This window comes from Phalacrocorax aristotelis, chromosome 9, assembly GCF_949628215.1.
Source record: "Phalacrocorax aristotelis chromosome 9, bGulAri2.1, whole genome shotgun sequence".
In the NCBI taxonomy this organism is placed as follows: domain Eukaryota; kingdom Metazoa; phylum Chordata; class Aves; order Suliformes; family Phalacrocoracidae; genus Phalacrocorax; species Phalacrocorax aristotelis.
In genome coordinates this window covers 10,971,804-10,987,312 of record NC_134284.1, presented here as the reverse complement: position 1 = coordinate 10,987,312, position 15,509 = coordinate 10,971,804, and the positions used below count along the sequence as shown (strand labels likewise).

The 15,509-nt window shown below is 38.9% G+C and overlaps 1 protein-coding gene across 16 annotated transcripts in view; it reads right to left on the bottom strand.

The window, feature by feature from the left end:
* Window positions 1-15,509, bottom strand: part of MIPOL1 (mirror-image polydactyly 1) — a 201,633-nt gene that overhangs the window by 141,288 nt on the left and 44,836 nt on the right. For 14 of the 16 annotated variants that reach the window (XM_075103412.1, XM_075103414.1, XM_075103421.1 and 11 more), the window contains 3 exons: window positions 6,721-6,907; window positions 3,835-3,970; window positions 2,763-2,868 (listed from right to left, as the gene is read on the bottom strand). In XM_075103412.1, coding sequence (XP_074959513.1) covers window positions 2,763-2,868; window positions 3,835-3,970; window positions 6,721-6,907 — 429 coding nt within the window. Of the gene's footprint in view, window positions 1-2,762; window positions 2,869-3,834; window positions 3,971-6,720; window positions 6,908-8,779; window positions 10,922-15,509 lie in introns of those variants that run through there. The other 2 variants (XM_075103411.1, XM_075103426.1) reach the window with 1 other exon arrangement.

The window sequence follows — 15,509 nt, the reverse complement described above, 5'->3', positions numbered from 1 at the left end:
ATGTTGCCTCCACCTGTTCTCTTCATGATGGGCAGTGAAACTAACAGTACCTCCTGACACTGGCTTATGAGAGGAAACCCAACAGAAGAATAATGAAGAAACATCAGGAACCGGTGGCAACTATGACCACCAGAAAGAATGGTCTCTCATGCTTAAAAGCCTGCAACCAAAACTGTGAATTCCCTGATTTTCCTTAGCCATAGCTACCTGACAGAGATAGGGACCCAAGGAAGTTCTAAAATCCATTTTCCAGGCTAGTAAAATTTAAAAATAAACACCTTCTGAAAATAAGTTATTTACTGCACACAATATTAAACATTCTCTTCCATCATGTATGTCTTCTGCCTTAACTCCACTTTTTCTTATTCTCTCATGAAGCGTTTCAAAAATTTGCACTTTCCTCTTCACTTCTTCCTCTAAACAAAGTAAAAATCAAAGTGACAAGCTTTGGGCTATTTGTTTCTGAAGACTGTTTTAACTTCATTTTAAAATGGCATTTGTCTTCTGCTTTTCTGTTCTTTCCACAGGACTTGTGCACGTAAAACCCATCAATTAGAGGGTTACATTTTAAAATAGAATTTTAATATTCCTCAGAGTAGGTAACATTTTTATGGTGTATCTTCCTGATGTTCTTTACAGTATAATTTTGTTGAGTCATTTTCTTATCATAAAGTCAGCACTAAGTAATAATAAAAATGCAAACACCCATATTTACAAGCTTCACTCTACCATGTGTTATACACTGCAGTAATTAAACATTAACTAGCAACATGAAATCACAGCAGCACGTGTTCTGCTTTCCTCAAAGGACTTAACAAAAGGGGGAAGTTTTTCCTTAAATACACTGAGTCTTCTTTATTATGTTCTGCTTGTCCATTAGAACACTCCCCAAGGTTTTTATGTGAGAGACACATAGATCTCCACAAATTCAGTTTGGTTCACATCATTCCAGATTTCAAAACATTTATCCAAACTTAGTAACATTCTTAGAATTGTTACTGTCTTAGAACTGTCTTAGAAGAGAGGAAGCAGAAGAACCATGAAATATTAACGATGCTTCCTTTTTGCGAACAGCTTAAGTAGTAAGGAGCCTCTTGCCCTCTCTCTCAGCATGTAATGGATTTTATACTTCCTCAACTTGTAAAAGGTGAAAAAAAAGAGTATTTTTTAAAGGTGATCCTCATTACACATCATAGCTCTCATTAAAATATGGCTTATTCTTCCTTTTAAAATGGAATAACTATGTTAATTATTATATCCATATTCATGCCATACTGTTTTGAAGAGAATATTATGCTTAGGACGTAATCAAAAAGTTTAAACAGTAATGTAGGAAAAAACAATTCACCAACAAATATTTCAACTGTATCCATGAAAATGAAACTAAACATGTTTTTGACACACCTTTTGACGCACAATTCTTTCCAGGTTTTAATGAGCAATGACCACCTATATCAGAGGGAATACTTCTCTATTACAGCTACAGAGGTAAAACACTTGTGCAAATATCCAGGAACAAACACAAAACTTGGGATTCAACCCAAACAATTTGCATTAGCTTTCAGCTGCTGGATGTAACTACGATACGCAGTGAGCATTTACTTTCTTCTGAAAATAAAGCAAGCAGTTTATGTAAAATGAAAAAAGGATAAAATGATGCCTATATATCCATTTCTTTTCTCATATGTAGATCAGATTTGCCTCTCCCTTCCTCCACCACAGAAAAACTAGGAATTCTCTCTTCCATCTATAATACATACAGAATATTGTATTCTCGGGAGTCTGACGTTAAGTAGAAAGTCAGCCATCTGTTTTTTCAGCTGGAGTTTATTTTCTGCTCCATTTTCCTGAAGACAGGTATTTTTCCCTTCAGTACCAATATTTTGGGTACAGGTATTAGTACTATTAATACTATATGAAGTGTGCGTAGTCTATGAGGACACAATTTTCTGTAGCTTACGCTATTTAGGAACAAAAGATACAATGAATTTATAAAAGCACTCCCATTAATTTCTTTGAAACACTTGGAGAAAAACCTCAGAGCATTCTTCATCCACTGGGTACACTGTATACAAAGTCACTTTTCAATAATAAAAACACTCAGCTTCATTGCTTTAGAAAACTCCAAAATCATAGAATACAAAATCTCTCCATTCTTGTATGTCTACTCAAAGAATAAACAAAAATATAAGTGTGCATTCAACTATAAACTTAAAAACCTTTAATTTTGTGTAAATTTGTATAAACTTCATTCACTGAAGACATACCATCATCAGACAAAAATTCATTTACTACCAAAAGGACAGATTTTTCAAGGAAAGTGCAGGTCTCTGGTTGAGGTGAATGCGCGACTATCTCCATACACGGGGAGGGGGTAGTATTGCTCTGAACAAGCTAAAACAATAAGTGGTATTTGAACTGCTGGTTGAAAGGTAGAGGCACTGGTAATCATTATTTCCCCTTGTTTGTTCAGGACCTTCCAACAAAACAAACAACCTTTTTGTGATTGGATTGACATGGTGTTAACAATGCATTTAATGCCCAAATCAGTATGAATACAGGTAAAGCTCCTGCTAATACCAGTACCAGGATGTTAAAGCCACCTATTTTCTAAGCAACTCTAAACAGCCACACACACACAAAAAAAGTCAAATCTTCCCTCCTTTAGCAAATAAAGCTAACATTCACTCGGCCACGTCATATAGCAACCGCGGGTACTGTATGAGCCATACAGCCATCTGTTAAACGCTTGCCTACTGTACCTGCAATCTTTTCTGCAATCTTAGCTTCTGTAGCTCTCTCTTGCAGTTCTAAGTCCAGTTTTATTGTCTTCAGCTCCTTGTCCTTTTCAGACAGCTTATCCTGAAGCTGAATTGAACAAATGGACAGTAAGATTCTTACCTAGCTGAAACAGTCAACCATCTCTTTTAACCACGACAGAATTTTAAATAATAGTTACTTACCCCCAAAATACAAACACTAAGCAATGCAACAGAAGTTCAGTTAATTATATTTATGTCTTTGAAGGACAAATGTTAAAAACATATTTTTAATCATCTGCCCTATCTTGCTCTGTGAGACAAGCAGCAGTGTGTGTGACATTATTTCTATTTGGGATTCTCTTCTTCAGGTATCACCAGCTGTGGCCCTTTTCGCTAAGGAAGTTCAGAATTACATGGAATTATAATGCAGGTGCTGTCTGCATGAATAGCCTATTTCCTACCAAGAGTACTGACATCACGGCCTGAGGAGACTGGTGTAAATGCATGATTTTTCATGTGCATAGAAAACTGACATTCTTTCACATGTTGAGGCCTTTTTTTTTAACTGGGAATTCACTAGATCTGTTCTTGGACAGGTATCTGAGCTTGCCATTTACTCTTCAATAACACTTCATGGAAAGACTGTAGACTTTTCTGTTGTTCAGGTGCATGCAACCACTACTAACTGTAGAAGCAATGCAGTGTGCAAGTAGGATGGAATTTTCTTCCCCTCATCAAGGAGGAGGTATCAGGGCACATTCATTATCTGGACCACATGTAGCTCGAGATTCAATTAATGAAATCCTGGCCTTTGTTTTGGTTCTCCTTGGTTTTCATGCATGATGCAAGAACCTATGTCACTGATTAAAAAGGTCAAATGGTAGGATGAAAGATTTTCTTAATTCCAGAGAAGCAGTTGTTAAGCAGATGCTAAGAATCCAAAATGACAAGAAAGCTATTGATTGGTGCACTAAAATAAATAACAAAACTAAATTAGGAACAGTTTAAAATGTATGTTTTGTAAGACAACCATAAAAGAGCAAATACTGTGATCTGAATATCTCAATTGTACCTTTTTATTTTTGGCCCTCAGAGTGTCCAATTCTTTTAAAAGGAGTGCAGTTTCTGTTTTTCCACCTAAATCTGCAGTATCGTTCCATGATGATATAAATTCAGGGAGCATCCTGTTAGCCTTTCTTTCTACGGTGCTGTGTTTAAGAGGAAAAAAAAAAAGAAAGAAAAATACTGCAAAACCAGTTTCTCCCCTCCTCTGAAACAAAATACACAGAAATAAATTATCAAATTTTTTAACCATTGAAATGTATTAAATAGCCAGTAAAAGTGATTTCCTTCTACCACTTCTTAAATCTGTAATTCTGAAAAAAAAAAGCCTGTAAACATGGAATAGTAAATAAATATACTACAGTGCTAAGGCATTAAACAGAAGAATATAAATTGGCTATGAAGCCTATAAATAGAAAACACTTAAGGGAAGCAAATATTAAAAACCTGTGCCTAATATGGATTGACAAAGAAATGAAACATTTGAGAATCAAACTGATTCTCAGGTTAAAATAAATCAAATTCTTTGGTAGGATGGGCAATTCCACATGAAGTGAAATGCAAATATCCAGAAGACAAGATCTAGGAGCTCATCTTGCAGAAATTTTTAAAATTATGGTGTTATTGTAAATATTATAAGTGACAACAGGTATTCCACACTGTATAGCAGAGAGTTTTAAGACTACTTATTTAGCCATAGACAGGGAAAAATAAGACAAGATTCAATGGCCACAACAATTCGGTCTCATGGCAAGACTTATATAAAACTCCTTGGCTATCCTTTGATACTCACAGATAACTCATATCTCACTTGTAAAATGGCAGCAAAATCAGTAGATTAATGGATTAGAAGAGGGATTACCTAATATTTTTAACATTCGCTTCCCTTAAACGTTTTCTGTTTATAGGCTTCATGGCCAATGAGTCATAAGATGTAGCCATAGAAAAGCTATACCCTTTCAACTCCTATTTCTACCATATACATTACTTTCATTATGCGTAATTCACATCCTAGATAGAAAAGGAAAGCCATCTGTTGCTCCAAAGAGTCATTCCCTTAAGTAGATAGTTGTTTGCACTCAGCTACCCATTTCTTCACCTGCTTCCATTGGATTTGTTTTCTCTATGGCTCTTTCAGAAGGAAGATAAGATCGGTACTCTGCAGGCAAACTATGGTGCAACATAAAGCACATCAAACATAGACAGCAGGGCGATTCACATAAAAAACCTACTTACTTAGTGTAATATAGTGCATATAGTGTATATATGGGGTGGAAGAGTGCCTGAACTGCTTGTCTTCACTTTCAAGATCCTTCAAAGCATATTTCATCTTTGCTCTGTCTAGCAAATTTCATTTAGCATTGTTTTGAACTGCAAGTGATAGAGGCCTCTGGATACTATTGCCCAGACATTACAAACCTCAAGCTTTTTTGTGCAGTTTCCATGTTCAGGAGATGCTCCCCCTGAGCAAGTCTGAATATACCTCATCATCATCTTTCAATGCCTCAAATGTTTTCTTCCTGATGTCTAAAAGAAAACTTGACTAGTCACATTGATGGTACACGAAGATCATTATCTACAATGCAAATCTATACTGACTCAACATCTCCTGGGTTGTTCTATATCAAGATATTTTCTCATCTTATATTCTAATTGCAGTCTATTTGAGGAAGGACAGATTTTGTGCTGTTTATATAGTATCTACCACAATGAAGCTTTGGCCTATAGCTTAAGGATCCTACATATTTGCAGATGAGATGTTTCAATACATTGACTGCTGTAGGAGGTTAATCTTGGTGTTCAAGACCAGCCTGATTTCCAGTGTGAGTGGTACTGGAGAAGAGTAGGAGCAACAACCTTTGGCTGACTCTGTGCTGGGCTGTATTTAAGCACTCAGGATTATATTTGGCTTTTAGTGCAGGATGCATTGCCCTAAGAGCGTATCTCAGGTCCTAATGCTAAAAAAGGCAACAGGCCAGATGGAAACATACTACGGACTGGTTTTGGCCCAATGGGTCACCACTAGATCATGCTAAAGATAACAGAACCAGGCGTAGAATCTGTCAGGCAGGTGAAAAATTAAGAGTACATTTTCAGAAGTACATCACAGTGCTCTGAAGCCTCGATCCCATTTTCAAAAGCAACTCTGTCACTCTCAGTTAAGCTTTGAGCATCAGAATGCCTAAGTCACTCAAAACCGGTAGCATGTTCCCCAGTCAGCTGGGTATACCTTCACAGTACGTCACATATAGCATGAGTCTCTATGTTTCTTAAGACTGCAGTAGAGGGCCATAGCTCAGTGCGGAAATTAGTGACAATAAATGACCAAAATGAATCACAGAATAAAATCTTCAGAGTTCACATTACACTTTTCAACCGTATTTTTCCTCTCCAGATTCCTGTCACAGACTGCCTACAAGGTATTACAGCTCTTCTTTACTCTTCCAACTTCATCAAGACTCCACCCTGCTTTCTTCCTGCTTCCTACTCACATCCACCCTGCTTCACTCCTGATTCCTACCCACGCATCATACTTAGGGTACGTTGTGCTTATTGTGTAAAGCCACAGACACTACTAGACTTTTAGATCATCTTTTGTAATTCTGTTCAGAATGCATTTTTTAAATTTTCTGGAGAGATCACAGACATTGAAATACCGGCAGTGTGTCACATGAGCCATTGCGATGATCGTATTTTCTATCAGTGCTAGTGAATGCAAGGGTTAAGTGCTGCATTCTACACAGAAAGAAAGGCAGATATGGTGAGTCTAAGTAAAAAGCTGACTTACTGATTCTCAGTTAGGAAGTAAACTTCCCTATCTTTATCTAAAAATCCACATGTATATTGTCTATAATTTGAATCTAGAAAAACTGCATACAGGGATATTTCTTTTTACCTTGATTCTTCAGAACTGGAACTACAGTCACTTGGGGCTCCGCTTCTTTGACCGGTTACTGACAAATCTGAAAGTTTCAGTGCTTCAGCTTCTGCCTCGATGAAAAATTCTGGGCTTTGTTGAGAGTTCTGATGAAATTGAAACTCAACACAAAAGCCTTCTTTTTTCTGTTCCAGAATGTGTGTTTCTAATTGAAAATAGAAGCGAACACGTTTATTCATTTTGAGAAAGAAGCACAACCTTGAGATTTCTCATTCAAAAATGGCTTGCTATATTCTTATTTGTAGCAGAAATGAGAAAGTACTCTAGTTTCAGATTCACAGCTTCCTCATCCCACTAAGGAATGAAAGCTGTGTTACCTAGAGCACGGACACAGGAGTTACAACATATTTACTGAATTTTTCTTATGGAAACCTGAAAAATTGATCACCATTTCTTAAACCCTGTTCCCCTTAAATGACTGCTTAAAATAATGCTGACCCCAGGAAATCATCTACCTGTCCTTTGTAAAAATCAGCTCTACTCTAGTAAGATACAATGAATTTATCTGTAGATAGGTAAATTTGCAGATTGTGAACGAGATTCTGAATTATACTGAAGTCTTTTTCAAATCCATTTTGGCTACAAAAGGAGTATCAGCAAGCTGTAATCAGCAACAACAAATTTAAGGCCCTATTATTCACTCCTGGAGAGTGTAAGGTACAGGCTCATACAACTAAAGAACTTGAAGAATGCAAAGCACAAACTGTGCCAAAGGGAAAAATTATCTGATTAAAATGTTGAGTGTGGTAGTTCTCTTAAGCTTAGCTACTAGATATTTTTAGGACATATTTCTGATATCAAGGTATTTAAATGAAAAAGATCTACATGCCATGAATGTTCTTTCATAAAGTAAGAACAAGGAAGTTTTAATTATAGAACTATATTAAAAAATAAGGAGGAAGGAGCATAAAAAACCCTGCCAATGGGAAAAAGTGCATATATTCTTCATTGCTTCATTTAGATCAATAGAGAACAAACACTGGAGCTTTGGTTCATTTAATAAAGTTAGCCTTTCCAAACACTTTGGATAAATTAGACAGTAAACATTCTTCGATCCAACATATGACTTCTTCATCAAAAATAAGAAACTGTCTATACAGTTGCAGTCATCTACAAATAGCCCGAAAATACACCTCAATCAGTATCAAGGTGTCATGCTGCATGTAAGACACAAAAGCACAGATTCCCAGTCAAAAATACTGAAGACTGCCTCTAAAATCTGTTGCAATAGATTCCTCTTTCCTTGAAAAAGGAAAGATAGAGCCAATGGCAGAGGAGACATCCTAAGGGCACAGAGAGATGACCTGTGGATTGGCTGGAGTCAGTTTAGCGAGTTTCCACAGAAAGCTATGAGTTACTTCCTTGAGGAAAAAGTTATTGTACCCGCTGCTGATCTACTTCAGCACAAATCCACTTGAATACATTCTCACCATTCCTCTAAACTATAACCACTGCTTTTTGCGCTAAAGAAACAACAGTCAACAGTGTACCAGAATCTTTGTTTCTGAGCAGTAATAAATATGTGGGGACCATAATTAGGCAAAACATTTGTTAACAAGTGTAACCTAAAATGACTTTCAGTACTGTGATTGAAATGTCTTCCTCAGATCATTTCACAGCTAACGCAGAAACTAAAGACACCCACAGTCACCTGGATTCCTTGAGCAAATGTATACTGTTGGTCACTGCCTCAAAATCCTGCAGGATTTTGAGCAGAGATTTCCTTTTAAGTGCTGCTATGTTTTAAAACTGGATTCAACCTCTTGCTCCTCCTTACAGTAAGTGACAAGGATCTCTAAAGAAACAGGCATTAAACAATACACTATGTCTACTGTAGGAACCTGCCCCAATTTAGGAGTGGCAACATATAAGGGCAAAATTCTGAATCCTCCCCAGTTAGTACTATCTGAAAACTAACCTAGTCTGAATGTCAATAGTTGCAAAGCTTTTTATAGGGAGGCATACACTTGGCTGAGATGTGTTTCTCATTTGATTTATATTATAAAGAACTACCTACCAAACATCATCCTGTCCACTTCCCCCATTTCAGATGCAGTGATCTGTGTATATGTATATAGTTGCAAATTATGCTCTCACACACTGAAGGGGAAGTGCAACGCTCCACTTGCCATAACTTTTCCTCCCCTTCTTCTCTAGGGCATCAACATTTTCTATAAGCCATGTATATTTGAAGTGCCTCAGGTGAAGTGTGTTGCATTCTGTGGAAGAATTCAAGCACAACATATCTGTTGCAATAACCAGTGACTGTATGGCCATGAAACTTTGTTCCTTGTTTAGCATAACTGCACTCTCCTTTGGTCCGCACTATATGAAAGAGTTGAGGAAAAAACCTTTCTCACTCCAGAATGCTAAGAAGATTAGATGACATTAGCTGCCACAGTTCCACTGAGACAAATCAAAACAAGGATTCTACCGCTTTAGCACGAGAGCAATCAACTGAACAAGCTTTTCACAGTTCCTGGGTTGCTTTTTTTGTTTGTTTGTTTGTTTTTGAATTTGCTGCTTTTACAGCCAGGACTTTAAAAAGAATTCACAGAATCACTGGAGTTGGAAGGACCACTGGAGATCATCTAGTCCAGCCGCCCTGCTCAAGCAGGGTCACCTACAGCAGGTTGCTCAGGACTGTGTCCAGACAGCTTTTGAATAGCTCCGCAAGCAGACACTCGACAACCTCTCTGGGCAGCCTGTGCCAGTGCTTGATCACTCTCATAGTAAAAAATTGTTTCCTTGTATTCAGATGGAATTTCACGTGGTTTAATTTGCACCCATTGACTCTTGTTCTCTCAATGGGCACTGCTGAAAAGAGTATGGCTGCTTCCTCTTCATTCCCTCCCATCAGATGTTGTTCAGATTGGTAAGATCCACTCCCCCAGGCCTTCTCTTCTCAAGGCCCAGTCTCAGCTCTCAGCCTCTCCTCATGCATAAGATGCTCCAGTCGCTTTGTAGCTCTTTGCTGAACTCACTCCAGTAAGTCCGTCTTTCTTGTACTAGGGAGCTCAGAACCGGACTTGACACTCTGGATGAGACCTCACCAGCACTGAGCAGAGAGGACGGATTACCTCCCTCCGTCTGCTGGCAATGCTCATCCTAATGCAGCTCAGGATGCTGTTGGCCATCCCCGTCATGAGGGTGCATTGCTGCCTTATGCTCAACTTGCTGCCCACTGAGATACCACTCCCTTTCTGCAGAGCTGCTTTCTAGCCAATTGGTGCCCAGCATGTACCTTCACATGGGATTATTCCTGCCCAGGTGCTGGGCTTCACATTTCCCCTTGCTGAACTTCATAAAGTTCCTCTCTGCTGAATTCTCCAGCCTGTCGAGGTCCCCCTGAATGGCAGCATAACCCTCTGGGGTATCAACTACTCACAGTTTTGTATCATCAGCAAACTTGCTGAGGACATACTCTGCTCCATCATCCAAATCCAGAAAGAAGGTGTTGAACAGGACTGGATTCATTTTTGATCCTGGGAGTACACCACTAGAGACTTGCCTCCTACTGGACTTTGTGCAACTGAGCACCACCTTCTGGGTGCAGACATTCAGACAGTTTTCACTCAACCTCTCTGTTTACTTATTTAACCCATTCTTTACTCTCTGTTAGGATGGCATGGGACACAGAGCCCAAAATCTTACCAAAGTCAAGGAAAAAAACATCCTGCTTGATCCATGCTTGACTTCCTGCTTGTCAGGATAGACCATTTCTGAGCTTGGACAAGGTGATCCTTGAATATCATCCAGCTCTCTTGGATCCCTCTTCTCTCCAGTACTGCATCTCATGGGATCCTTCCAAGCACATCTCTTAGGAGGCCAAAGTCTATTCTCCTGAAAGTCCATAGCTGAGGTCCCGCTTTTTGTCCTGCTCCCTCCTCTCAGGATCCTGAAGCCCATCACCTTGTGGTAACTGCAGCCAAGGCTGCCGCCAACTTTGACACCCACAACCAGTTCTAGTTTGTAAGCATCAGGCCCAGCAAAGCACCTCTCCTTGTTGGCTTCTCAATCATTTGTGTTGGGAAGTTGTTATCAGTGGAATCCAGAAATCTCCCAGATCACCTGTGCCCTGCTGTTATCCTTCCAGCAGACCACCAGCATCATGTAGTCTCCCATGAGGACCAGGACCTGTGAACATGAAGCTGTCTGAAGAATGCCTCATCTACTTCACCCAATTCTCCTCCATACCCTTCCCTCTTACTGGCAGAATCAAGGATAATACCACCTGGATCCCCATGCCCTTGACCATCTCCCCCAGAACCATATAGTCACATGTAATACCTCCCAGGTCACCCCAATAGTATCACTGGTGCCTACGTGGAAGAGCAGCAGGTGGTAACAGAGGGTCAGGTGAACCTCAGCAGCCTCTCTAAAACATCCTGAATATGAGCTCCCAACAAGCAACAAAGCTCTCTAGATGACAGGTCAAGTCAGCACATAGACTGTTTTTTTAAAATCACTTTTAAAACCCAGAATGAAGTAAACATGTCTGCATGATGAGGTAAACATCTGCATTAGAGCTGAACTTCAGGCTAAATCCTTAGGCCATGTCAAGATATGGATTTTTATGCCTTCAACTGTAAGTTATAGCAGCTGGAAAAAAAAAAAGAATTTAGAATGGAACTAGACCTGTGTTGGCATTTATTAATGCTCATGCTGCTTCTTTAAGCAACTTACATTTGCAGCACACTTTTTCATCCAGATTCAATTCACTCAAGCACATTGGTAAGACTAAGCAGCATCACAGCAAGCCTTTAAGTGGCATTCCTGGAAACATCAGGCGAAACACAGAGGATCTGGGGTTTTTCCCTGCTGGCTTTGTAAGACAGAAGATTATGGCTGCCTCCTCCACTCAGAATTGGAAGCACTCTGCCCAGGGGCATTAAGGTTAGAGGTTTTCACTTGTTTAATAAAGCTGTAATGCTTTTTTTTTTTGTCAACATGCTAAATCTGTCAGTAGAATGCTTTGGGGAAGACATTTTGAACAGTCAGATCAATGGGCATAGCGATTTTTTAATTTTTAAACCCACTTTACTCTCCATTGTAGCTCATGACCCCCCACCCCAAGTAATTTAGGCCTTGGTACATGCTAGCTTCTTGTCTTGCTGTTAAACTAAGCAGCAATATTAATCAATGCACTTCAGTGCTTTTCCGCATGCCTCCTGCAAATTGTATTGTGCACTAATTACCAATGCTGCAGAGAGACACTGGGGAGTAAGTAGCATTTGCAATAATCAGGCTGCATAAGGAACATCAGAGAAAGGGTAAAACAGCCTTGCAAGCTTTGGAAAGAATTATGTAGTTTTCATTAAGTGGTATCACCACCACTGAATCTGGTTCTTGAGTATACTAAACAACTTACTTTCCATATAGAACAGAACAAATCAGTAGCCCAGATTAATATTTCACTATAGGAAGAAGCCAAACAGCTGATGATCTGTATGTATTTATCTTGAATGAATAGCTCATTCATATTGAGGGAAAGAAATGCAAATACTAGGAAGAAGGAATATAAAGACACTAGAATTAAAGCTGGGAACTGATTGTGAGGGATGTAAGGGGAAGGTAATGGTGTCATGGCTTGAAATAGTAAAGGCAGAACAGAATTAAGTGTTGTTAAGCTGGGAGTGGTTAAAAAGTCAAGTAAAAACATTGAACCTAACACATTTTGCAGGCAGCCACTATTTCTCATTGCTGCTTCTTAGAAGCGGGGGATTGGCACCAAAATCAGGGAAAGCACAGCATTAGGGAATCCTGTACTGACACTGATAGTGCTAAAGGTGTGAGTGCACAGAAAGTGCAGATTCACCTGGAAGACTAAGGAGGCAGTAGCTTCCCTTATGTACCACTCAGCATATTCAGCAGCCCCGTCATCCAGCAGAAGCTGGGTGGGCACCTCCTTCCCCGTTTGCAGTCTTTCAGCACCCCACATGCCAAATGGTGCTGATCAGCTCAGAGGTTTGCAGGGGAACTCTGAGGAATAACAATAAAGGAAAACAAAACCGAATGGAACACGCACACAGCACTGCAAAATACACAGCTGGTTACAGATCTGCCTGCAGATGATTATGGGGACACGGGAAGCCCTTGCTGGAGCTCCAAACCAGCTTCAAGTGTAATAGTACTTACTGCTTGCTACCTATAGCGTCCTAGTATTTGTTTTAAGCTGGTCTGTAGCACAGACAATGCATGTCCTCATCTGCCTATAAAAGACTGCATGAATGAACCCCCAGAGGGATGGCAGTAAGGGGCAGAATAGGAAAAAGAGCAAAACCAGGAAGGAAGAGAATGAGCCATCCACACTCAGGGAGTGTGAGCAAAGCTGTCTGCAAACTCAATAGCTTACTCTTCCTACGTGACACTGTAAATTTAAAAAATTGAAAAAAATGTGGAACAAAACATGGTGCTACATTTGAGGAACTAACTGCAACCTCAATTACTAAAATTGTAAGTAAAATGCCCCAAAAATCCAGTGATTGACAAACTCTAATTTACTGTTAATCAGGGTTTTTTTTTTCCTCAGTCTAAACAACAACAACACAGCTTCAATTTCTGTGGCAGTTTTTTGCATTTGTACAATACCAAAAACTTTGAATTTTTAACACCAAGAGGGAATATTCACTATCCAACAAAACTATCAAAGCAAAGAGCCACCCCACCCCTATACCAAACTAACCTTTTCTCACTGAAATAAAAGGACATGCTTACTAGGTTTAAAAACACTTCCTTTTGCTCCTACCTGCAAACCACACGTCACCCTCAACTTGCTGCAATAACTGTCAAGTGTGTAAGAGCAGTACTCGAGAACTTCACCTCCTTTTTATTTTCACCCGACTAATTCCTACTCTTTATTATCAACTTTCAAATTATCTAGATTTTTTGTATGTTAATAATGTTACAAACACTTCTGAGAAGATAATTTTTGGGCATGCATGTATGACAATGCATGCATACCTACAAGTGTTCTAACAAACGGTTAGGACAAGACAGTTGCTGCATTAATAAAAAGCAATTTCTAATAGTTTCATGGGACAAATAGATTATGGAATTGTTTTAAGTTCATAACATCTAATGCTTGAATTCTTACATATATAATAAATAAATAGAAATTAAATATTTAAGTCTAATGGAAAACTCGAACCTCATAGCCACTAACTATTCAAGCTATGCAAATGAAATTAGTACTACTGCCGAATATTCCTTTATGAGCTGAAAATGATGAGTCAGCCTTTTTGTCTAAGACAAACATTCATTCACTCAGCTATATAACTATTGGAACTTCTACCAAACAGAATGACTGTGAAAGACTCAGATTGCTCAACAGTTCACCCCTTACTAAATGATTAAAAGGCATAAATCCTGAAAATGAATGGGAAACCAAAATTAAAGGATTTTATAGGCATAAATATGCAAAGAAAGAAAATGAGGATGGTGGAAGAAATCTGATCCTATTGCCTGGCAAAAGTGGAAAGAAAAGAGTGGGTTTAGGCTTTATGCATTTTCAGAATGTCTGTTATTTCCTTTTTCATTTGTATTTGAGTTGACACAGACGCAACATACATGATTTAGATGCATATCTCAAAGGTTGTTCATTATTTTTTACTTTTTCCTATTTTATCTTTCCCACAATCTGCAAAGAAATTTTCAGAGTTAATCCCAAGAAAAGATGCTGTACTTGATTTTTGAGAAGAAAGTAATTCCTGTTTCTGGAAAACTATTACAAACGCTCAGTACAAAAAGTACAAGGTCAACATCCATTTTCTCCAAAACAAACAAATAATAAAAAGTACAGCTTTACTCATCATTGGACTTACTACAGATTTACTTATGTTAGTAATTATTTAGGCCTCTTCAGTGCAGTGTAGTATACTGAGAACCAATCACCTGGCAACTAACAGCAAATTGTTGCCTCTTCATGACACACTTTTCTAACGTTTAAAGAAAACTGGGCAAACTTTAAGATGATTATTCAGTAGGACTCTAAGATCTCACTAAATGACTTCTGTAGCATGGCAGAATGGCGGTTACAGGAACCTGATAACAAGTGAAGGCTGAGCTCAGAGTAGTTTTGTAATACAAAGCTAATTCCTTTTATTTCTCCGTGCCTGGCCCAGCCAAAACACCACGTATAACTGGCCAAGCCCTTGGCAGTTAGGAAGAGGAAATCACCACATAGATGCATTGTACACTCAGTGCCCCAACAATACATAACTGTGGGCCCTGCTGAGAGCATCATGGGTTAACTCAGAAGAATGACTATCAACTTACTTTTAAATCGCTCTTACTCAAAAAGGTCATAGATTTTACACTGAGGTGGGATATCTGCTCTTATTTTAAGAAACAAATGAGAGACATTCACTGAAATAAGCCTTGAAAACAACATTTTCACAGAATCACAGAATCACAGGTTGGAAGGGACCTCAGGGATCGTCTAGTCCAACCTTTCTGGGAAGAGCACAGCCTAGACAAGATGGCCCAGCACCCTGTCCAGGTGACTCTTGAAGGTGTGCAACGTGGCCGAGTCAACCCCTTCCCTGGGGAGATTATTCCAATGGTGACTGTCCTCACTGTGAAAAATTTCCCTCTGGTGTCCAATCGGAATCTCCCCAAGAGCAATTTTTATGGAAATTCTCACAGATATTTTATAAGGGATGCATCAACACTGTGATAGTCATTTTAAAGCTATCAAGATCGAGACATAGAGAAATGAAGTAACTGGATCGAGGTCACTAAGTAAG